We start from the raw sequence: 24,856 nt of genomic DNA on the forward strand, positions 1-24,856 counted from the left end.
CTGTTGTCTAAAACTTTGTAGAGCCAGCATGACAGTTGTAGTTAAGGGTGGGCTAATTTTCTATCCTCGAGTGAGTTTTGAGGATTTTCAGCCTGTGATATCTTGTGCGTGCACATTCCTCCTTGCATGATTAGTTTCTTTCAATTAATCATATGCTTACTTGTCAGTCGAGAGATCTACATCACTCTTTACCCATGGAAATACAACCTTGCTTATCATTTAGGAAGAAAGATAATCAAGTTTTTTTTCACATTTTTTAAAATATAAAAATATATTTCGAATAGAGAGAAATTTGTTTTTTCAAACTATAAAAATGAGGATATGCAATGAGTAACATAGTAGGATAACTTTTTTTTCTCGACTATACTTCGAATGATCTTGTACACATGTCATAGTAGGAGTCTTAAGGAAGTCATTAAGTTTAATTTATTTTTTTTTATAAAAAATTAGCATTGTATGATTTTTCTAATCTCGTAGAAATGATAACTAGGTCAATAACTTCGCCCTCCAGAGAGCTAATCAATTCATAGTCACTGAGGCGATGGTCTCAAGTAAATGTGAGGAGACAAGTAAAAGATCGTGATAAGAGCGGCCTTCATTGGTTTCAAACTTGAGGTCACCTCGACGAATAAAACAAGACCAACTCGAGCTGCCTCGCTTAAGACCAGAGTTGGCCCCTCTTAACATGATGAGAACCGAGATCTTCTTATATATAAATGAAAAAGGATTCTTAAAAGACCCTTAATCGTTGAAGATACTATTAGAAAGGAGAGTTTTGATGCTTTCACCATGAGTATGTCCATGACATAGAAGACTATTGTGATTTGAATGAGCAAATCAAAGAGCTTATTCGTCGAGGGCACCTTGAGAGATTCGTCTAGAGACCTCAGAAACCTTCATCTCGACCTCAGGGCCCAGTGGAGAGACAAATCAATATCATCATCGAGGGACCTACCTTAGACAACACCTCATGTTGCAAAGACTATGCCTGAGCTACCATCGAGAAGCGCCTGAGGTCAAAAAACTACTCAGAAATAACCCGTAAGGGAAATGATAGCACTAGCAACTTGGACACGATTATACAAGCGCCATATAATCATGTCGAAGTCGCCACGATCATGTCCAAGGCGCCATGATCGTGTCCAAGTTGCAAGTGTTATCATTTCTCTCACATAAATGATAGGGTATCTATCATCAACCGACACGTGGTTGTCACGTGAGATCTAAGTCATCCTGCACCCGTATGCCTATGTGGACGTAGATTCAATACAAGGAAAAATAAGCTTCCTTCTCATTCATTATGATAAAGAAGGCAATCACAATATTCCTTTTCTTCCTTTATACGAGAAGGAAGGCAATCCTAATCTTCCTTCTCATCATTTAAGGTATAAAAATATATTCCGAATAGGGGGAAGCTCTCTTATTTTTGAACTATAAAAACTCATATTTGGGGAACTTTGGATGACTAACTTGAGCATCAGAGGGGCCAGGTCGGGGAACCTCTCCTGACCTTAGTCTTTGTATAAATGGTGGCACCCTAGGAGCATGACATTTCTCCATTAGTGATACTTTGGACAATTCTATGCACACGGGTCCGTTGGACTGACTTAGATGTCAACAACATTTTTCCTTTAACATTTTGGCACTAAAAGGAGAGCTGAATATTGTATGAACATTCACCCCCCAATCCTTTCGACGAATGCTCCAACGAGGAGGCCTTGCTTTCAACCCACAACATTTTTACTCAGGAGGGATAACTGTCTTCCTTCCCATATGTGGATATATGCATCTCAATGCAGGTGCCGGCAGGGCACTAGCTCATAATCAATGACCTTAGAACTTCACCTTTAGGGTTGAACTCGAGCCACTTGCTTGTCCCCATCGAGCTATTCCAAAATCTCACCCATCAAGTGCAGACGCTCGCAAGCATGTTGTAGGCTGTCACCTCACTATTGCCTGAGCTAGCCTAATAAGTGCTGCCACCATTGACACCTCAATGACCATTGGCACTAGCACCTAGCAGAATCTGCCCCCCCTTGATTAACATAATACTAGCATCTCAAGATCACCTAAAGTTTACAAGACTGCTAGCCAAAGGAGCCCACTACTCCATAGTGGTGGAGTTTAGTGCATCGTCGTGCCATCGTTATGCTCCACCTAATCCGAGACCTAATCGGTGAATTCAACGAGTGACTCTTTGAGGGTCCAATTAAGGCAAATGGACCAATGCCTAGATGAAATGTAATAGGAGTTCCAACAGTCCACTAGGAGAATTCAGCCAATTTCACCTTGGGTCGATCCTTGTTCATCTAAAACATCCAAGAGGAACAAATCTCAACCAACTTCCACCTCCTATTGTTGGAAACTTTTGACAACAGTATTGACCTAGTTGAACACATTATCGACTTCTACACCCAAATGTCTCCCTATGGCATCTCGGACGCTCTGATGTGCCATGTGTTCCCAACAACACTGAGAGGCATAGTGCAGGACTGGTACACTCGTCTAAAGCCACTCTTAGTCAACTCCTTCACTTAGCTCGCAAAGAAGTTCAAACTCCGCTTCCTCGGGAATGTATGCCTAAGGCCATTAGCGACAATGTTACTATGACTAAAGTAAGAAGAGGAAGAGACACTCTTCGACTTCATTGCTCGGTTCACCAATGAGGTCCAAGGCATACAAGAAGCCCATCCGTTACACAAAATTCAAGTCTTCATGATGGGGCTCAGGTTCTCTCGACTTTAATGGTCATTAATGGAAAGGCCACCAGTAACCATCCCCAAGGTCCTCCAAAGGGCTAACCAATTCATAGTCATTGAGGTGATAGTCTTAAGTAAGCACGAGAAGACATGCAAAAGACTATGACAAGAGCGATCACTGTTGGTTCTAATCCTGAGGTTACCTCAGCAAAGAAAATAAGATTGACCTGAGCTACCTCGCTTAAGACCTGAGTTGACCCCCCTTAATATGATGATAACTAAGGAGTTCGTATAGATAAAGGAAAAAATAATTCTTAAAGGACCTTCAATCGATGAGGATACTATTGGAAAGGAGAGACAAATCCAAGTATTATTGCTTTCACTATGACAATGGCCACGACACGAAAGACTGTCATGATTTGAAGGAGCAAATTGAGAAGCTCATTGTCATAAGAAACCTCACGAGATTCATCTGAAAACCTCGAAATCCTTCGCCCCAACCTTAGGACCCGATAGAGAGACAGATTGACATCATCATCGGGGGATTTACCATGGGAGGGGACAATACCTTGGGTTACAAAGACTATGCTCGAGCTACCATTGAGAAGCACACGAGGTTAGAAGATAACTCAAAAATAACCTTCAAGTACGAAGAGATGAAATACCTCAACTCAAACTATGATGATGCCATAGTGGTATCTATAAGAATGATTAACGCTTGAGTAAAGAAGGTTACAATCGACATAGGTAGCTCCATTGATATTCTCTACTTTGATAAATTTTAAAAACTTAGGCTTTTAGCTAATGATATCACTTCTATGACTTTTTCGTGTTGATGAGGTTAATGAGCAACTTTATCTCTCCTCTCAAGACCATGAGCTAGCATATCACGTTTGTGATAAATCCTGCTCGAAAATGTGATAACCAAGTTTATAATGATGGGGATAAAAAGAGGAATAACCTTTGTATAGGAACAAATACTAGAAGACCAAAATACGCAGCGGAATAAAATGGAAACACAATCAAACAGAACACCAAGATATACGTGGAAAACCCCTTCAATGTGAAGGGTAAAAACCACGGGGCAAACTAGAGATAATCCACTATGAGAATAATGAATATACAGATCTCAATCTCTTGCCCAAAACCCTAGCAACAACCACAAGAGAATAACTGGGATACAAGGATCACGTCACTGCCCACAATATCTAAAACCTCCAAAGTAATCACAGCAAGAGCCTACTATAGATTTGATCTAACCTGAGATGAGAACACTGCTAGATGATTGTGAACAGTCTCGCTGCGTTGTCCTTGTCTTCTTCCCTTTCTTTCTCTTCCTTTTCTGCCTTGTTCTCCTTCTTCCCTTTAGAATCTCGTGGCTACAAAGATCTGCCTCGTTGCTGCCTTTTTATAGCCTTAATCTGCCTCTAAAACGCAGCCACCACACCCCCCTAATCTTAATTAGGGTTAGGTTAAGAGAGGGTGTGGGCTGTGGGCTGATAAAGCCCACATGGGCTGAATATGGGCCATCAGCCCAACAACCTCCCCCTTCAGCCCAAAAAGGGAGGCTGTCCCATGACTCCTCAATGTGAAGCCATGCCGACCAACTGTCGGCATATCTCCTGTCTTTCTTTTGGTAAGGTCTTCGTCAACATGTCTGCTCCGTTGTCATCTGTATGAATTTTCTGAAGCTGCAACTGCTTCTCTTCAAATACATTTCGAATCCAGTGGTATCTGACATCTATATGCTTTGACTTGGAATGAAACATTGGGTTCTTACACAAATGGATGGCACTCTGGCTGTCACAATGCACCACATAATTTTCCTGTTTCAGCCCCAATTCTTGTAAGAATTCTTTCATCCATAACATTTCTTTGCATACCTCTGTAGCAGCAATATATTCTGCTTCTGTGGTGGAGAGAGCAATACACCTTTGTAACCTGGATTGCCATGACACAGCTCCCCCTGCAAAAGTAAGTACATAACCTGAAGTAGACTTCCTCGTATCTATATCTCTGGCCATATCTGCATCTGTGTAACCTGTCAACACAGGTGGTCCACCTCCAAAGCTTAAACAAACCTTAGAGCTCCCTCTGAGATATCTAAAAATCCACTTCACCGCTGCCCAGTGCTCTTTGCCTGGATTTGCAAGAAATCTGCTAGTAACACCCACTGCATATGCGATGTCTAGCCTCGTACATACCATTGCATACATTAAACTTCCAACTGCTGAAGCATAAGGAACCTTTTGCATTTTCTCCTTCTCCTCATCACTTGACGGACTCTGTTCTGAGCACAACTTGAAGTGACCTGCAAGAGGAGAACCAACTGGCTTAGCATTGCTCATACTGAATCTTTCCAATACCTTCTCGATGTATTTCTCCTGTGACAACCAAATCTTCTTGTTTTTCCTGTCACGAGAAATCTGCATGCCCAGTATTTGCTTTGCTGGCCCCATGTCCTTCATTGCAAAAGACTCACTCAGTTCCTTCTTCAACCTGTCAATTTTAGACATATCTTTCCCAAGAATAAGCATGTCATCAACATAAAGTAAGAGAATAATAAAATCCTCACCAAACCATTTGATGTACACACAATGATATGAAGTCGTTCTTTTGTATCCATTTTCTGTCATAAATGAATCAAACTTTCTGTACCACTGTCTTGGAGCTTGCTTTAGCCCATACAAGCTCTTCTTCAACTTGCAGACAAAATTATCTTTACCTTTGACTTTGAAGCCTTCTGGTTGCTCCATATAAATTTCCTCCTCCAAATCACCATGAAGGAAAGCTGTCTTCACATCTAACTGCTCAACCTCCAAGTCCTGGCTAGCAGCAATACCAAGAGCAACACGAATAGAAGACATTTTAACAACAGGAGAAAATATCTCTTCAAAGTCAATACCTTTCTTTTGACCAAAGCCTTTCACAACCAATCTAGCTTTGTACTTTGGTTGAGAACAATATTCTTGAGTCTTCAACCTAAAAACCCACTTGTTCTTCAAGGCCTTCATTCCATTTGGTAGCAGCACCAAATCATAAGTGTGGTTCTTCTGAAGAGCATCCATCTCTTCCTGCATAGCAATTAACCACTTCTCTTTCTGCTCACTCTCAACTGCTTCCTGGTAACTCTCTGGTTCACCTGCATCAGTAAGCATCACATACTCATCTGTAGAGTATCTTCTGGAAGGTTGACGTTGTCTAGAAGATCTTCTCAACTGAGGTTCTGCGGGAACTTGCTCTCCTACTTCTTCTTGCTCAACATGTCCTGCAGGTAAATCAACATCAGGCTCTACACTATTTTCCTGCACATCTCCCCCATCACCCTGATATACTGGAGGAGTAACTGGGTCACAATCTGCTAATCCTTCTGCAGAAGTCTTGGCTGGTGCCTTCTTCTTCAAATCCTCAAAGGTTTGATCCTCAAAGAAGACCACATCTCTGCTCCTGAATACCTTCTGCTTTTCTGGATCCCAAAGCCTGTAACCAAACTGATCATGTGAGTAACCAAGAAAAATACATTCTTTAGACTTACCATCCAGCTTGGACCTCTCATTATCTGGAACATGTGCAAATACACGACAACCAAACACTTTCAAATGCCTGTAGGAAACATCTTTCGCTGACCATACATGCTCTGCAACATCACCATCTAGGGCTGTACATGGTGATAAGTTGATCACATCAACTGCAGTCCTCAAAGCCTCATCCCAAAACCTTTTGGGTAGCTTGGCCTGTGAAAGCATACATCTGATCTTTTCCATGATGGTGCGGTTCATCCTCTCTGCAATTGCATTATGCTGAGGTGTACCAGGAACTGTCATCTCATGTTGGATTCCATGTGACCTGCAATAGTCATTAAACAATCCTGTATACTCACCACCATTATCTGATCTTATGCATTTCAATTTCCTTTCTGTCTCCCTTTCAACCCTGGCATGAAACTCTTTAAAGACATTAATAACCTGATCTTTGGTCTTCAAAGCATAAGCCCAAACTTTCCTGGAAAAATCATCTATAAAAGTGACAAAATAAAGTGCACCACTTATACCAAGAACATCAACAGATCCACCAGGAGTTTTTGTCCTCAAAGGACCACATACATCTGTATAAACACGGTCTAAGGTATGCATTTTTCTAGACAAAGCAGCACTAGCAAATGAAACTCTATGTTGTTTACCAGCTAAACAATCAATACAAGGGTTCAGATGTATACCTCTGAGATCTGGTAATACCTCTCTCTTGGAAAGAGTTTGCAGCCCCTTCTCGCTCATGTGTCCCAATCGCCTATGCCACAACTCCATACTGAAGTCTTTCTCTGTAGCATTTAACTGCTCACCATAAGCTTTAGCCTGCAACCTGTACAAAGTATGACATTTCTTTCCATTAGCTATAACAAGAGAACCCTTACTGAGTTTCCATTGCCCTCTGTGAAATCTGCTTTCATAGTCTTCATCATCTAGTCTTCCAACTGAAATTAAATTCAGCCTTAAGTCAACCACATGTCTCACATCCTTAAGTACCAACTTGCAGCCAAGGTTGGTCTTTAAATGGATATCACCCATGCCAATGATGTCTGCTGTGCCATAGTTGCCCATCTTGACAACACCAAAGTTTCCAGACCTGTATGTAGCAAAAAACTCCCTCCGAGGTGTAGCATGATAAGAAGCACCTGTGTCAATCACCCACTCAAGATCCTGACACACACAAGAAAAAATATCATCAGAAGGAGACAAAATCAAATAATCACCACCCTGCACTGTAGCTGTAGTATTATCCTTTGATTCTGTAGACTCCACTTCTTTTCCCTTTTTCTTGTTCTTCTTAGGTTGCTTACATTGGTTCTTGTAATGTCCTTTCTCACCACAGTTATAGCAAACAATATCTTTTCTTGATCTTGACTTGCTCCTACCCATACGTGAACTGCTTCTGGACTTTGACCTTCCTCTGTTCTCTGAGATAAGTGATTGTGAATCATTCTGAGATGTTGCTGAACTCTTTCTTCTCAACTCCTCATTCAACAAACTGCTTGTTACTTGACTCATAGTGACAATACCATCTGGCGCAGAATTACTGAGGGAAACCACCAGTGTCTCCCAACTTTCTGGTAATGAACTGAGAAGTAACAATGCCTGCAACTCATCATCAAGAGACATTTTCATAGAGGATAACTGGTTAGTAATACTCTGCATTTCATTCAAATGCTCAGCAATAGAAGCACCTTCTCTATATTTTAGGTTCACAAGTTTTCTGATCAAAAAAGCTTTGTTGCCAGCTGTTTTTCTCTCATAGAGACTTTCCAATTTTTTCCAAAGAGAATATGCAGAAATTTCAGTAGAAACATGGTGAAAGACACTATCATCAAGCCACTGTCTAATAAACCCAATTGTCTTTCGATCTAACCTCTTCCACTCATCATTTGTCATAGTTGTAGGTTTTGCACTATCCCCCTGCAAAGGTCCATACAAATCTTTGCAATACAAGAGATCTTCCATTCTTGGTTTCCATATCATCCAATTATTTCCATTTAAACTAATCATACGAGAAATATTACTGGCCTCCATGTTCAAATACAAAAATTAAATCACCAAAACCCCGCTCTGATACCAGTTGATGGGGATAAAAAGAGGAATAACCTTTGTATAGGAACAAATACTAGAAGACCAAAATACGCAGCGGAATAAAATGGAAACACAATCAAACAGAACACCAAGATATACGTGGAAAACCCCTTCAATGTGAAGGGTAAAAACCACGGGGCAAACTAGAGATAATCCACTATGAGAATAATGAATATACAGATCTCAATCTCTTGCCCAAAACCCTAGCAACAACCACAAGAGAATAACTAGGATACAAGGATCACGTCACTGCCCACAATATCTAAAACCTCCCAAGTAATCACAGCAAGAGCCTACTGTAGATTTGATCTAACCTGAGATGAGAACACTGCTAGATGATTGTGAACAGTCTTGCTGCGTTGTCCTTGTCTTCTTCCCTTTCTTTCTCTTCCTTTTCTGCCTTGTTCTCCTTCTTCCCTTTAGAATCTCGTGGCTACAAAGATCTGCCTCGTTGCTGCCTTTTTATAGCCTTAATCTGCCTCTAAAACGCAGCCACCACACCCCCCTAATCTTAATTAGGGTTAGGTTAAGAGAGGGTGTGGGCTGTGGGCTGATAAAGCCCACATGGGCTGAATATGGGCCATCAGCCCAACATATAATAGTTGACATCCCCTCAACATAAAATACGATCATAAGCCAACCCACACTCAACAAGCTGAGGGTTGTGGTGTCAACCTATCACATGATGATGAAGTTCTCAATAATAATTGATATTATGGATCTAAGTGGTGATATGAAGGAGTCTCGTTAATGCTATCTAATGACAGTCTTCTTACCGAAGAAGGCCCAACCCAAGGCACTACCGATGGAGCCTCGAGATTTTACTAAACTCTTTACATATCTAGAACCAATGGAGATATTGGTCAAGAAAACTTTAGACAAGGCTCATCCTAATCGGGTCATTAAGATCAGGGCGATGCACCTCTAGGAGAAACGAGTGTAGCTCATTGACTTTATCAAGAAAAATGCTAAAGTGTTTGTATGGTCACTAAGCGATATGCCAAGAATAGACCCCGACGTGACTTAGCACCATCTGAACATTTCCCTTAAGGTTTGACCTATGAAGCAAAAGCCTCATAAGTTCGCTCTCAAATGCCAATAAGCAATTAACGATGAGGTGGACAAGTTGTTAGGGGGTAAGGTTTATTGCTAAAGTGCAGTACCCCTAATGGCTTGCGAACATTATATTGGTCAAAAAATCTAATGAAAATTGAATAATATGTTTTGATTAGATTGATCTAAATAAAACATGTTCGAAGGACAACTACCCTCTTCCTTAAATTGATCAGTTGGTTGATGCTACCTTGGGCTATGAGCTTCTTACTTTCATGAATACATTTTTAGGATATAATTAATTAAGGATGGCACCTTGAGATCAAGAACATACCTTCTTCATCACAAATCAATGCATATATTATTATAGAGTCATGTCGTTCGGATTAAAAAATATGGGGATGATATACCAAAGGATAGTTAATAAAATGTTCAAGCATCAAATTGGGAGGAACATCAAGTTATATAAGGATGATATGATAGTCAAAAGCAGAACAACTAACTCGTATCTAGCGAACTTAGCTAAGACATTTTAGGTTTTGGAGAGATATAATATGCACCTCAATCCATTCAAGCGCACTTTTGCAATTAGCTTGAAAATTTTTCTTGGATTCATTTTTCACTAGAGAGGATTATACGCAAACCTGAAATGGTCCGCACCATATTAGAGATGCATCCATCTCGGTCAGTAAAGGAAGTGCAATAATTAACAGAATAAATAGCTATACTTACCTAGTTCCTATCCAGTCCAGTGATAAGTGCTTGCACTTCTTTTGGGCATTGAAAATTCTAAAAGATTTTCTATGGATCAACAAGTGCTAGAGGCATTTGAAAAGCTGAAGCATTATCTCGCCTAATTACCATGACTCTCCTCCATTCCAAGCAAGGCTCTTAACCTCTGTCTCACTACTACCGAGCAAGTTGTTAGCACGGTATTGATGTAGGATGACCTGGGAGTCCAAAGACTCATTTATTATATCAACCATATACTAAACAGAGTTGAGTGATACCCCCATCGAGAGGCAAGCTTTTGCGCTAGTATTGGTGGTAAGGAATCTTCGTCTCTATTTCTAAGTGTTAGTTATAAGTGCCCTATAAGCCAATCACATGAGTGATGGCATCTGTGACACGCTGCAATGATCTCTTTGCTTATTATTACTAACATTTTATTATATATTATCTGGATATATATTGTAGTGTCCTTAGATATGTGCAATAGGAATCATTTCGTGATGAGATCACGATAATGAGATCGATTCACCTTTAAACATAGACACTAAATTATCCTAGTTATAGGTTACTCGAGAAGGACATTGAGATAACTGGATAGACTGATGCGCTATATACTCGTCCATATGATGAAGGCATAGTACTCATGTGGAGACATTAGAGATATAGTGCTGGTACTAATTGGAGAATGAGTTCATTTATTGATTTGTTTACGAAATGTTGAATGGTTAATGATACCTAATATCAGACAATGATTACGTAGTCATAGTTGTATGTCTAGTCCTTAGACTTGAGATACCAAGGATATTTTGTATAAGCACTTCATTCTTTAACATCGGACTTACATGTTTAAAAATTTTAGATTTGGTATAGTTGGTTCTCGATAATAGTAACCAACCTTACAAAGGCAATTGAGTATCAATAGAGGATTATCCACTCTCAATATCGCGAGAGAAATATCCTATGTGTCTTCACTTAGATAAAATCTCTAGCCAAGGTCGTTTGGAGAGAGGAGTACTCCAAGAGAATTCGATTAGAGCGAGACTCTGATAGGATTTCGTATGGGTTTGACATTACCATTCCCAATATACGATCTCTATGATATTAGATTGATGAGAGACTATAGATATATGATAATTATAGACAGACAGATCCGATAGATTAGATCATTCTGTACCATTTGAGGACTATGACATAATAGCATAGTATGTCTATAGTCGATGAGTTAAGTGAATTATTATGAAGATAATAATTTACTATATTAGAAGGAGTTTTAATAAGATCAGTTCACGGCCAACTCGATATCGGGCATAAAGGATCACACATATATGGTGGATATTGCGACGAGTAGAGGTGCAGATATGAGATATCTGCAGAGCCCTTAGTTTGGATTCTATGGATAAGATCCAATAGCCTTGCGATGCGCATAGAGAGGGAGACCCCACAGCGATTTGAGGAGTATTGTCACTGCATCCGTTATGTGGATCACTGCTAGAGAGGATTACGTAAGTTCTCCTTCATCGACTCCATCAGATCTGAAAATTTCAAGGATATTCGATCTCTCTATGTAACATTTCTAACATGACACGTGCAATTTTTTGATTTTGCGATTATCTCGCACACTAATCGTTGCACAATGATCAAGTACTTAACTTTGGAAAATCTAGTTTTTATTTTGTTTTCTTCTGCATATAAAATGCCAACCTATGATTTCCTAACACTAAGTGCATCCTATATAGGTGATCACCAACCAACCGCTCAAGCGGATCCTTTCAGAATTTAACATCTCGAGATGGATGCTAAGATGATCGATAGAGTTAGGCGAGTTTAATATTCGATATGTATCGAGGGTTGCCATTAAAGTTCAAGCATTGGTGGATTTCATATTAGAGCTTACCCTCTCACCCGAGGTCAAAGTTGACAAGCACACCCTCTTAACATGAATCATATTCATAGATGGTTTCACCACAATGGAAAGGGGTAGTGTCAGACATGTCCTAAAAGGTTCAAACAAGCAGGTGTACAAAGAAGCTCTATGGTTCAAGTTCAAAATCTCCAATAATGAGACTGAATATAAAGTTCTTCTCTCAAAACTCTAACTCGCCCAAGAGCTCCAAGTGCAGGACTTAATAGTGTTCAATGATTCACAACTAGTCGTGAGCCAAGTTGATAGGAGCTACAAAGCTTAAAATGGGACCATGATGAAATACCTTATCGAGGTGTAGTGGTTAGCCTGAAGCTTCTCCCAACTCAGCGTGCTAAAGGTACCTCATGTAAAAAAATATCTAAACTGATGCACTAGTCAGGTTAGCCTCCACCCAAGTTCAAAAGGAGGGCTTGCCGATAGTCGAGATATTATCGATTCAAATCATTGAAGAGCATGATGTGGCCATAGCCAAGGAGGAACTGAGCTGGATTGATAAGATCCTATACTACGAGAGAGATGAGACACTCCCTGTTGATACTATAATGGCTCAAATGATTAGTCATCATCAAGCATGGTATTGCATAATGAATGACTGCTTGTACCGAAGATCCTTCATTATGTGGTCTATTCACCTATTTGTCACTTGCAAATACCTTTCCTTAGGTATTTGCGAGGGAATACCTTTCCTCAAGTATTTGCAAGATCCTTCATTATGTAATGGTCCATCTTGCCCCCCACCCTAAATGCATGCTTCAAGACTTTTTACGATAAGGGTTCAAAGCATGGTGTTTAGTTCACTCGGCATGGGAGTGCTTCGAGACTTCTCACAAGAGGGGTTCAAAGCACAATGTTTAGTTCATTCAGCATGGGAGTGTTCATGTTCAAGATATCATCTTACAAGTCAGGTTTTCTGATTCAGGTGTCTCAGGCATGTTGGGCTTATGCTTTTGTCGTAACAAATTTTTCTTTATGAGATTTGGGTTTCCAAACACATGCTTTTCGGGCACATTTGGCCTTGCGCCTCTACCGTAGCAGATTTACCTTGGCATGGGTCGAGTTTCCTATCTTATATGCCTTGGGAGCATTTAGCCTTGCACCTCCACCATAACGGATTTCTCATTACGTGTGTCGGGTTTCTCGACTTATGTGTCTTAGGTGTATTTGACCTTATACCTCCATTGTGGTTGATTTACCTTAATGCAGGTCGAGTCAGATTGATACACTTTGGACACATTTGGCTTCACATCTCCACCGTGATAGATTTTTTGTTATGCAAGTCAGGTTTTCCGACTCACATCGTTATGTTGAGAAAATATGAAATCTATCATGACAGAGGTATAGGGCCAAATGAACCCAAGGCATGTGAGTTTGGAAACCAGACTTATGCCAAGATAAACCTACCATGATAAAGGTATAAGACTAAATAAGCCCGATGCATATGAGTCAGGAAACCTGACACTATGACAGATTTCAAATCCCTTCTCCGCCGTGATAAATTTTGGATTTTCCCATTGTCGTGAGAATGTGAGTCAGGAAACTTGATTTATCATGATTAAAATATGAAGTCAAATACGTTCGAGACGTGCAACTCGGGAAATATGACCCGCAAGAAGATAAGTGAGTTCGGAAGGTTAGAGAGAGGAATGAAAAAGAGATAGAAAGTGGCATGCTTGAGACTTCTCACAATGGATTTCGGTAATTAACTATAGTAGACAATTAATTTATGCGACAGCGATATGGAAACCTCAGGCATTACCCAAACAAAAGTCCAATCGAATCGTCGAATGTTATAGTTAATATTATGATGCATCGTATTAATCTAATTATGGTATTTGGTGGATGTGTCAGATTGACAAAGCGTTTGAAATGTAGATCAACATGTCACGGTGACAGTTGGTATCGTACATGTGTTGGGACAACAAAACAACTGCAAATGATTGAAACCCTCGGTGAGTTGATAAGCTCCTTGGTGCCTTTTGTTCCAATGTCGATGACCGAAGCCCTTCAGTTGGAAGAAGAAAGCCTAGAGGTTCATGGCAATAGCATATTCTTCTGCACGTCACCTGTTGACTTAATCAGTGATACCAGTCATTTGAACAACAAATGCAGGAAGCACATCTCGATTTCCACAACCACACATGTATTATGTATCATAGAGCCATTTCTAGCGAGTCTCTGGTCCCTCGACATCACAGTCGAAAGTACATAAAAGCATAGGGCCATAGTATCACACATCAAACATGCAATTTAGTAACTGATGATAGAACCATACGGCACCTATATACGAGGAATTCAGTTGTGAGTGGATGCTTGAAGCAGTCCATCACGGATCTGGTCTGCAACATCACGGACAGAGCCAGGCCCATGAGGTATGAAAACAGCCGAAGATTTGGACTGTGCACCGATCTCCTTCATGGTGTCGAAGTATTGTGTGATTAGGACCATGTCCATCACATCCTTTGCTGTGGTGCCTGGTACGTTGACCGAGAAGCCGAGCACACTGTCCCTCAGGCCGTCTACGATGGCTTGGCGTTGACGGGCAATACCTAGACCTGACAGATACTTGGCTTCTGCCTCGCCCTCTGCTCGCTTGATTTGGATGATCTTCTCAGCCTCAGCCTTCTCACTCGCTGCCACCCTTAACCTTGCAGCTGAAAAGAGAACACAAACTTGGTTTAGAATCACAAATCGAACATATGCATCTAAGCTTACTATGATCGCTCCTAAGAAACTGTGATCATCAAAAAGTAACGAGTGCACATTAGTCCTAGAGCTCCGTAGCACCATGAACAAAGGCAGTTATTTTGTGCTGACTGTAACCAGATGTAAAGAAGACTGCAACCTTATTAGTCATCGTTGCTGCATTTGTAATGTGATGATTCTCTTTTGCTTCCATATTTCACAAATACTTAACGATAACTGACCTGCATTGATTTCATTCATTGCTCGTTTGACATGTACGTCTGGTTCAATATCAACAATGAGTGTCTGCACGATTTCATAACCATAAGCTGACATAGCCTTCTCAAGTTCGTTTTCCACTGCCTTTGCAATGTCATTCTTCTGCTCAAAAGCATCATCCAGGTTCAGTTTTGGGACGCTCGCTCTGATTACTGAGAACATGGAAAAGATATTTTTGGTAAAATTGGGAGCCATAATTCTGAAGAGAAAAAAGAAATGAAGTACCATGTGTCAATGAAGATGACTAGTCCATGCAGTTGTTTAAATATTCACCTTTTAGCAAACAATACCAGCAAAATGTAGTTTAAATATTCATTATTTTAGTCACTAATACCAGCGAAAACAGGTATGCGGGAGTCACTGCATTGATAGGATCAATATGTTTGCAGCTTTTAAGAACATTTAGGAGGCTTGTTGCTAATGGTTGATTGTCACTCAAAATATTCAAGCCCACTAAAGTTCATTCTGCACTCTACCATTCTCACAAAATCATACTTGATATACAAATAAAAAGGAAAATGGTGTAACTTTTGCATTTTTTGAGACATCTACAGAAACAGAGCACTGCAACTACTAGTAGTTACCAAAACCTCCAATAACTGTTCTAATATAGATGACAAGTGGCAGTAGACCTAGCTTTGCTTTGGTCATTGCTTGTGAGTTTGTCAGCCCATTATATAGGAAATAATAAGCTACAGTTAAGCAGATAAACCTTCCTCGTCCCTCACTCTTCTCATATCCTATATGATTTTCTTCATTCACCATGCTTATTTTTTATTCCAAAAACTCGGAAGTAGATATCCTATATGATTTTCTTCACTCACAGTAATTTCTGTTTTGAAACATGGAAAATAGATATGATGTCAAAAGGGCACTGAAGGAAAATGATTCCATGCTTCAATCCATACTCGCATGTGACCAATCTTGTGCATTCATATCACTATGAGAAATTTATTTGTATGACTGACTTATGTATGAGCATTTGAAAGACCCGTTGCTAAAATAATATAGCTACACAAAAGGATGTCACAATGCTTCAAAAGATAACAGATCAATCAACATTTGGTTATTATCAATTTGTTATGCTTTGCATGTGAGAAACAAATACTTAGCATTGATTTCTTTATACCGTCAAACACATAGGCTTGTATTTGAGATCTTGTGTTGCTCAGCTTGTAAAATGCATCACTTGCTTTCTCAGCCAGAGCATGGTACTGTACAGATGCGACAACATTCACAAAAACATTATCCTGCATGTAGCAAACAAATGATGTTCATTTTCTGCATGGTTGCAGCAATAAAAGTGGCATAGTATTGAAGAGATTATTTCTAAAAACAATCATAAAAGTGCTGCTCCAACATACTCCATATCTAATTGTAAAGAACATAGAGATCAATGTTAAGCTCAGAAGGCACCCAATGCATTGAATATAGTGCAAAAGTTAAATAGAAAGATAAACAACTAAAGGTGGAAAAGGAAAGCAAAAGACTGTCATGATTATTGCAAATAAGTAAGTTACAGACCCACAAAACAATAAGGGGTGCAATGATGTGCAATTCATGTCAACAAAATAGTGGCTATAATCCAGAATTTCACTGTGAGCGAATTTGAGAGGAGTCTTAGTCTGGAAAAGCATTAGTTACTTTAACATCTAGACATGATCGGAGGAAAACCTTCATAAAATGTCTGACTGAAAAGGTGCACTGAGAAAAGGAAAGTTGCTACACTCACATACGAGTCATTGCAAAGGACCAAGAAGCCACATGCATGTATCTAAAATAACACACATAAACTACTTAATAAATTATATGGTAGCATGTATCTAGGTTGCAAATATTAAACCAAGTGTCACCAATAGTATGCATAGAATCCATGGAATCAAGGTTCATCGTACCACAATGTACTGCACGGTATGGGTGGAACATACCAGGCCGACAAAAGACCAATACATGCGGTACATCGATACACCCTCATATGTCATATGCCAGTACACTCGGTACGGCACAGTACATATTGTACCGACAGCTGATCGATACACCGGTACGGACCGGTAAGACAAACCATGCATGGAATAACCTATGCTCTCAAACTTTTCTATAACGATTTTGTTTTGTGGCCTTTCTTGAACAACAAGAATTATAAAGGCTAACAATAAATAATACATGCCTAGATGGCTGATTCGATGGGGATATACATTTCTTATCAAGCATGAAATTTTAGAAGACATTAGGGGACAACAAGCTTCACGAGAGACTTCACATGACATCAATATGCTAGACTAGCATTAATACAAGACAAATGATGGTAAATGATTTGTTTTAAATGACATGAACAACGATTGCACTTAAAACATAAAAATAGTAAGGAAAAAACCTTTGTTTTTGTTTCACATTTAACATCCAGCTGTTGCAACCTTAGTGAGAGCCGCCCAGAAACTTTTTTCCCAAGGAACCAAGGCATACAATGGCATCCTGGCAGAAGAACATCCTCAAACTTTCCGAATGATTCCTTAATTGCGACAGAAGATTGATCTACTTTCACACAACAAAGTGCTTGACCCATCGTTTATCGCCTAATATCCCAAATGATGTATTAGTTCAATCATGCAACATGAAATGTCAAAATACCTAATTCTTGTTGCTCATTAGCACCAAAAAAGATTCACAATTTCAATTAGCATAAAGGAGTAGATTCAACCTTCCTTACAGCAGAAAAAGGAGTATTAAAAACCAAATACTATTTTATGGTAATTTAGAAAGAAAGATACCTAATTCTTGTTGCTCATTAGCACCAAAAAAGATTCACAATTTCAATTAGCATAAAGGAGTAGATTCAACCTTCCTTACAGCAGAAAAAGGAATATTAAAAACAAATACTATTTTATGGTAATTTAGAAATAAAGATACAAAAACAAATACAGGACTGTACATACTGTCATGCATGGTAATTTAGAGAAATAGAGAAGACAATTTCAGCAAAAGTATACAGTGAGTAATATGGAGATCAATTATAGACTTAAGAGTTTGATAAAATAGCTTATATAGTATCAGGCTTCACCTTAGAGAAAAAACATATCCAAGAGCTTCCACAAGTAGTTGAGATGAAATAAGAATGCGTGAATTTATATATCACCATGGAGAACCAAAAAATATTTGAGGTTCTGAAATTGTATCTCAGGACACAGTAACATTTTGAGACAAACCATGACTGTATGACAAGCATAAATTTCATCTGCAATCATAATAGAAACTACATACAATTTGATTTGCGATCATAATAGGAGCTATTTCCTGTGCGAAAAATAAGTTTAGTTTTTCATCATACAAGGAATCAGGCAAAATGTTTCCCTAAAGGATTATGACCTTGTTCTCATCGAACACAATGATTGTATAAGTTGTTACAAATTTCTACTTGAAAGACTCCACAGCCAACATTCTGGCAAACAATTTATGAAATGAAAACCATAAATCATAAGGAGATCTTTTTTTTTCTTCGCCAAAATCAAAATCTATTTGGTACCCTGTGAGGACACCTGTGAAGGACAAAATAAAACCTGGAAATACGAGATAAATATGACACAAGATCAAATCGACATGCCAGAAGATGATGAGAGGTATGCTATCTATCTCCCAACACACATAATAAGATATCTAAAGAAGCAGACAATGGCAATTATTGCCAAGTGGATGCCGCTGTTGGCAACATTATCCTTCACAGTTTCGCTCACAAGGTGGAGCCACACAGTGACTGCATTCGCTTATGATAGAGACCAACTTTTCCTCAATGTCAATATTAGCCACAACAAATATCTCCTATGAGAGAGCATTCAAAATCGTGGCTTTAGACGAAAGGGAGATGCAGAGATAACGAACAGAGAACAATCAAAGTGGTCCCCGTTGCATTCAACTCATCGTACGGAAGCAGATTCATACAATTTAGTATATGTTGCTGTTTTGTCCAGATTTAGTTGGAAAGCTTCTGTATGAGCACTGTACAAACAAGGATGAGAAGGCCATAGCGTGGGTTCTGCTTCTCCAAATAATTATGATACTGATAATTGAAAAAGAAACAGTGTGATTTACTGCCTAAGCGAACAATAAATTCGATACTGGCCTTTGTGTTATTTTTTCGTGGAACTTGACAGAATTATGTAACAATTAACAAAGAGGATGATGGGTTGAGTGGCATTCGAACAAAGCTAAGAAGAAAGAGACAGGCATTAAAAACAGTAGCACAGATTCGAAGAGGAGGCAACCTTCATGACACTCTTCTTTCCACCACATTATCCACTAGAAAAGGGCAACAGAAACCTTTTCTAATTCAAAGTACTTTCACTTGCTTGACACGAAGCGTCGAATCACGAGAGCAAGGACGTGTCGGTGACTAACACTACCGCACCAATAAGCAACAGAGCGAGGAGGACATGGAAACCCTAAGAAACCACACAAGGAAAGAAAGGAGTAAAAGAAAGCCCAGAGCGACGGGGAGAATCGTCGTCGTCCGAGCACCGGATGGAACCCAAAACGAAGATCGCACGGAAAGGGCAGCAGAAAACTACGCGAAAATCGAAAAAGCATGCCAGCGGGCAGAAGCCTTTCTTTTACACACCTCCCTGTGCTTATGTCGAGAGAAGACGGAGCGTCGCCGCCGTGCGTCCGCGACTCCGTAAGAGACACAGTCAGCCCTCGAGAGACCTTCGCGAGGTTCCGTCTACGCCGAGGGGGTTTCGCAGGTACACTATAAAAGCCGCGGTGCGACGGTGACGGGAAACCGGAAGATCCTGGATCATCTGCTTAGATCAAACAGGAAATACCAAGGAAGTGGGCTCAGCGCCCACCAGTTTGTTGTGGCCGTTTTCTTTTGATCTTTTTGAGACCTGACGTGTCTCGGGGTTCACCGTGTCCGCTGTTTCAGCTGGAAGGCGGAGGCAACCGGGGCTCAATCGGGCAACGTTGGACGTCAGTGACGCGGAACATACTATGTACATCGTTTGTGGTTGTCAAAAACAAGGGGAGCATCGACGGATTCCAAGGGCGGTCTTCGTATGCTGCGGTGCGGGGCCTTCTCAGGCAAAGCGGAAAAACAAACTTCACATAAACTCCTCCGTCAGTCCTCGGTTTCATATCATGGTTTACTGTATCGTCAACCAGTGGATCGGAAATACACGTTCAAGTATAGCTTCCTTTAATTTCCATGCATAGGTTCGTCAAACTTCTGTTTTCTCTTCTTTTGTGGTGAGAGTTTTTCTCCTAGTGACACTCCGATCAATGATAAGTCTTTTTGCCAAATGCAAAAAAAAAAAAAAAAAAAAAAGTACCTACTATCGAAGAAACACAAACATATAATTTTATATTGAAAACAAGATAATAAAAGAATTATTCATCATTATCTTATATAGATACATTGTTACTAACGAATGTTAGCTTCCCGACGAGTGCGAACACATTAACTTTGTGTTGAGAAAAAAAGTCATTAATGTCTTGATCAATCCGACGTGGTGGAACTAATGTGTAGGGTTATTCGAGATATCTCCAATGTGAAAACATATAGCTCTCGATGTATCACTTACATAAAGATAAAGATCGAAAGAGATTTCTCGACCTAATCTCTTTGATGTCCAAATTAATAATCCGAGTTATATGAGTGTGGACGTGAATTGTCAAAAAATGTAACAACTTGTCATTGTGTTGAAAATAAGCTTTTATACTTGGTCGTAAAAAAGTAAAATATTTCATGAAATATTCTTAGAGGGATAGTCTCTAAATGCCTCGAACAATCTCACCATGATCTCTTATCCACGTTGACGACAAGGGGGGTAGCCCATAACCACCTGCCTTGGACCCTTGCCCACGTGGGTAGACGGGTGGAGATGACCTTCGTCTTCTTCTTTTACCCCGAATACTACATGACGATCACATATTGAATGAAGATTGACTAACGGAGTACTCTCTATCATTTGTCCCCTCCCAAGATATACTTTGGGACTCTTGCGATAGGGGTTCGAAGTGCGATGTCTAGTTTATCTAGCACGTGGTGCTTCAAGTTTCCTGACCTCCATGCCTCGGGCAAAGACGAGGATCAGGTTTCCTGACATCATTGCCTCAAGTGAAAGCAAAGGTTAGGTTTCCTGATCTCCCCATCTTTAATGAAGGCGAAACAAAATCTCCCTATCTTTAGTGAAGGCAGGGGTTGTGCTTCCTAACCTCCCCGCCTTAGTGAAGGCGAGATTCTCATCTATTTTCTTATTACGTAAAGGCCTCGTTTCTACTCAAGGTGCTCATATTTTTATTTATTTATCGATGAGCCTTTAGGACGATGGACTACATTGGGCAATGATCTACCCAGATCGAGTAAAAGAGGGGGTTGATACTCTACCTCTCTACTTTGAGCATTCTTTCTCTTATGTCTTCCGTCGTGACAAACTTACTCTTATGCAAGTCAACTTTTCCCAACTCATGCACATTGTGTACATTTTGTCTTATACCCCCTATTGTAATGACTTTATTCTTATATAGGTTGGATTTTTTCGGCTCATGCGTCTCAGACACATTTGATCTTGTGCCTCTCATCATGGCAAATTTCTTAATACACGAGTCGTGTTTTTGCAACTCATGCGCCTCAAGCACATTTCATCTTATACCTTCAACTATAGCAAATTTCTTATTACGTAGATTAGGTTTTCTTGACTCACACACTTTTAGCACTTTTTGTCTCATACCTTCCATTGTAGCGAATTTCTTATTATGCAGGTCGGGTTTTCCCGACTCACATGGCTCAGGCATATTTCATATTATGCCTCCTATCATAGTAGGTTTCTTATTATGTAGGTCGGGTTCTCTCGACTCATGTGCCTTTGAGACATTTTATCTTATATCTCCTATATGTGGTGGGTTTCTTTCATATGTTTCGAGGTGGTCTTCACACACCGATCACTTCTGCACTTTTTGAGGTGGTCTTCATATATTGGTCACTTTTACGCTTTCCGATGTGGCCTTCATATATTTATCACTTTTGCACTTTCCAATATGCCTCTTTGTCTTTGACTAATAGCATCACTATTACGTCATGGCCCTTTTTGACCGGTGCAAGATGTTAACTCCATCATTCATCAATACTCCTTCATGATGGATAATCTCCATAAAGATATAGAGGGGCTGAAGAAGAAAAGAAGAGACCTAGTGCTTATTGTTAAGGCAAAGGCTCAAGGAGTTGAGCTAGCAAGGCAATTAGAAGAGGTTGAGAGTCACCTCATCTAAGTCTAATAAGGGCCTACAACTCTAATTTCATTGAGTAAGTTGTGAGGTTTTGAGATGAGTTGATCCTTATCTTATGAGGTGCTAGTCTTTACTGTATTATTAAGCTTGCCTACTCGACTTAGTCCCTATGTCTTGTCATAGCTGTATTGTCGGGCTTGTCCACTCGACCAATCTCTGCCTCAATAAGTTAAGGTCTCATTTTGGATGTAAGGCCCTACTGAGTTGGTGTAGCCTTTTCAAGTAATGAAACTTTCTTTCCTCAAGTTGCAATACTTGTACTTTGAATATATACTTTTTTTTATAACTAGCGTGAAGACATTGTAAACCAAGGCTTAATACTTGAGGTATAGTCACCCCGATCTAACTTCGAGGGATGTCTTAGGGTTAAAACTCATTTAAGTTCATAATATATTATGTCCTTGGAGATATCACCCTTTCTATTGTCCTAAGATGATAAGTTTCATCTTGAATGATCTCGATGACTCAATATGGCTCTTCTTAGTTTGGCGTTAACCTATCCCAAGATTTAGTTAGGTTGCTGACTTCAACTTTCCAAAGCACTCTGTCTTGTCTAAGGGTGCTTCAATCAACAATTTTACTGACTTAGGATGTGGGATAGACTTAGTGAAGTCTTAGTGGTTCATAGGTGGTACATTAGGTTAGGCCCTCTTTGATAGGGAAACCACCATCAGGTAGCACTAATGCGATTCTCTTGAGTTACTTCTCAACTCTCTAATATCGGTCCCATCGAAAACTTCATCACTATATGGTAGGTAACCATCGCTTTAGTCTATTCAGTGTAGGTCGGCATATGATCGCATTGTATGCTAAGGGGATATCCACTACCATAAATTTAGTCAGCATTATTTTAGAGCTAGCCTCATCTCCGAATATAATGTGCAAGTTCACAGTCCCAAGATGCGAGATGGAATTGCTAGTGAACCCCATCAGCGAAGAATTTATAGGGTTGACAGCTCGAGTTTTTGTATAGCATCAAAGTAGAGGATATCAATAGAGCTACTTATATCAATTATGACACTCTTCACCAAGCATTAGTCATCTATATATAAACTATCAAGTCATTATCATGATTTGGTTGAGGTACTCCGTCTCTTTCTCCTTAAAGGTTATCTCCAAATCATCCTCTATCCTTGGGAGCTTTTCAATGATAGCTCTGGCATAAGCCTTATGACTTGAAGAGTTATCTCCCCCAGAGATGAGTCTACTAATGATAACGTTAATTTGCCCCTCCATTGGCCCTTGAGGTTAGGATGAGGGTTCTCAGTGCTTTTAAATGAATTGCTCGAGGTGTCCCTAATGTATGAGTTCTTCAATCTGCTCTTTCAAGTTGCATAATCCTTTGTGTCATAATCATAATCCTAGTTAAACCAATAGTATTTAGAATTATCTCTTTTTGCGAATGGGATTTTCAATGGTGAGGGTCTTTTAAGAGCCCCTTCTCTTTTACCTGTAGAAAATTTTCAATTCTAGTCATACCTAGGAGTCTTAGCCTGGACTTTGGGCGAGGTAACTCAAGATGTTTATTTCTCTTTTGCTATTGTGACCTTATGTAGGGGTTGATTATGGCTATTCCTGTTATAACCTCTTGCATTACTCCCCATGTTTGCCAGAGACATTGCCTCGATGGTGATGTGTTAATTGACCTTTTAAAGTGCTTCTAGCATAATTACTAGTGATCTCTTTATGAACAGCTAGAATTGGTTAGAGGGCTTTAGCCCCATCATAAAGTTTGTATTATTGATGATAGATGGGCATCTAGCACACCTTGGGACTCACTCGTGAATTGAGTGATGAAGTTTACGAGAATTTCTTCTTCCTCCTACCTAAGTCCAAGGAGCTTTGTTGTTAATGGCCATGGGCATACGTTTCTGAGGAAGTAAAGTTTGAACTCCTTTACGAGTTAGGTAAAAGAATTGATGAAAAATAATCTTAGGCGGGTATACTATTCTCGTGCTGGGACTCTTAATATGGTTGGAAAGGTGTGGCACATTAAGATATCTAAAGTATCATACAACAACACTAGGGCACAAAAGCTACAGTATGCTCTATCGAGTTAGCATTATCATCAAATATATCCAAGGATTGGAGGCGGAAGTTTGCTAGAATCAGTTCCTCTTGGATTTCTAGATGAATGGTTAACGACCTAAGGTAGGGTCGACCAGCTCTTCCCCTTTTGATTATTAGACCTCGCATTGCATCTCCTCTAAATGTCGGTCCGTAGTTGGATCCATAAGAAATCCTTCATCGACTCTGCTAACTAGGCCTCAGATTCAAGTAGAGAAAAGTGGTAGTGCAGTCCATTGAATTTGATGTTTAGGAACCAAAGTGCCCCCTCAATTGATGGTTTGAGGGGTCTCGGGCGCTCTTAGGATGTTAGCACCACGTTGGGTCGGGAAATGTTGGCGAGTGTTAGTGCTAGTTGCGGTGGGGCTAATGATAGCAGTTGAGCTAATGACACAATATGCTAGGTTAACTAGGGCAAAAGTAGAGTGATGACCTATATTATGTTTGTTAGCGTCTACACTTGCTAAGTGAAATTTAAAAACATATTGGTGGGAATGAGCAGGTGACTCGAGATCATCCCTAGG

General features: G+C 39.9%; 1 protein-coding gene across 3 annotated transcripts; it reads right to left on the minus strand.

Annotated features, from left to right (window-relative positions):
* Window positions 1-14,152: 14,152 nt before the first annotated feature.
* LOC135585283 (hypersensitive-induced response protein-like protein 1) lies at window positions 14,153-19,757 on the minus strand. 3 transcript variants are annotated; one of them, XM_065118531.1, is made up of 5 exons: window positions 19,600-19,757; window positions 17,365-17,563; window positions 16,120-16,240; window positions 14,954-15,142; window positions 14,153-14,680 (listed from the first exon to the last, which is right to left on the minus strand). In XM_065118531.1, exons 2-5 carry the CDS (start codon window positions 17,551-17,553, stop codon window positions 14,322-14,324), a joined length of 858 nt encoding a protein of 285 aa, XP_064974603.1. In that variant the 5' UTR covers window positions 17,554-17,563; window positions 19,600-19,757; the 3' UTR covers window positions 14,153-14,321. The 3 variants fall into 3 exon arrangements, with proteins under 3 accessions (XP_064974603.1, XP_064974604.1, XP_064974605.1); XM_065118532.1 differs by lacking the exon at window positions 19,600-19,757 and adding an exon at window positions 18,545-18,696; XM_065118533.1 differs by lacking the exon at window positions 19,600-19,757 and adding an exon at window positions 18,511-18,533.
* Between the last annotated feature and the right edge of the window lie 5,099 nt (window positions 19,758-24,856).

The sequence above is a fragment of the Musa acuminata genome, chromosome BXJ2-7 (assembly GCF_036884655.1).
Source record: "Musa acuminata AAA Group cultivar baxijiao chromosome BXJ2-7, Cavendish_Baxijiao_AAA, whole genome shotgun sequence".
NCBI lineage: Eukaryota > Viridiplantae > Streptophyta > Magnoliopsida > Zingiberales > Musaceae > Musa > Musa acuminata.

What these genes read in the sequence shown, in the direction of transcription:
- LOC135585283 (XM_065118531.1), bottom strand. Translation starts at nt 17,553, where the DNA reads ATGGGTCAAGCACTTTGTTGTGTGAAAGTAGATCAATCTTCTGTCGCA. An exon ending in AATGTGAAACAAAAACAAAG is followed by an intron (nt 16,241 to 17,364) that starts GTTTTTTCCTTA and finishes TGCTACATGCAG; the next exon opens with GATAATGTTTTTGTGAATGT. An exon ending in ACAAGCCTATGTGTTTGACG is followed by an intron (nt 15,143 to 16,119) that starts GTATAAAGAAAT and finishes CCATGTTCTCAG; the next exon opens with TAATCAGAGCGAGCGTCCCA.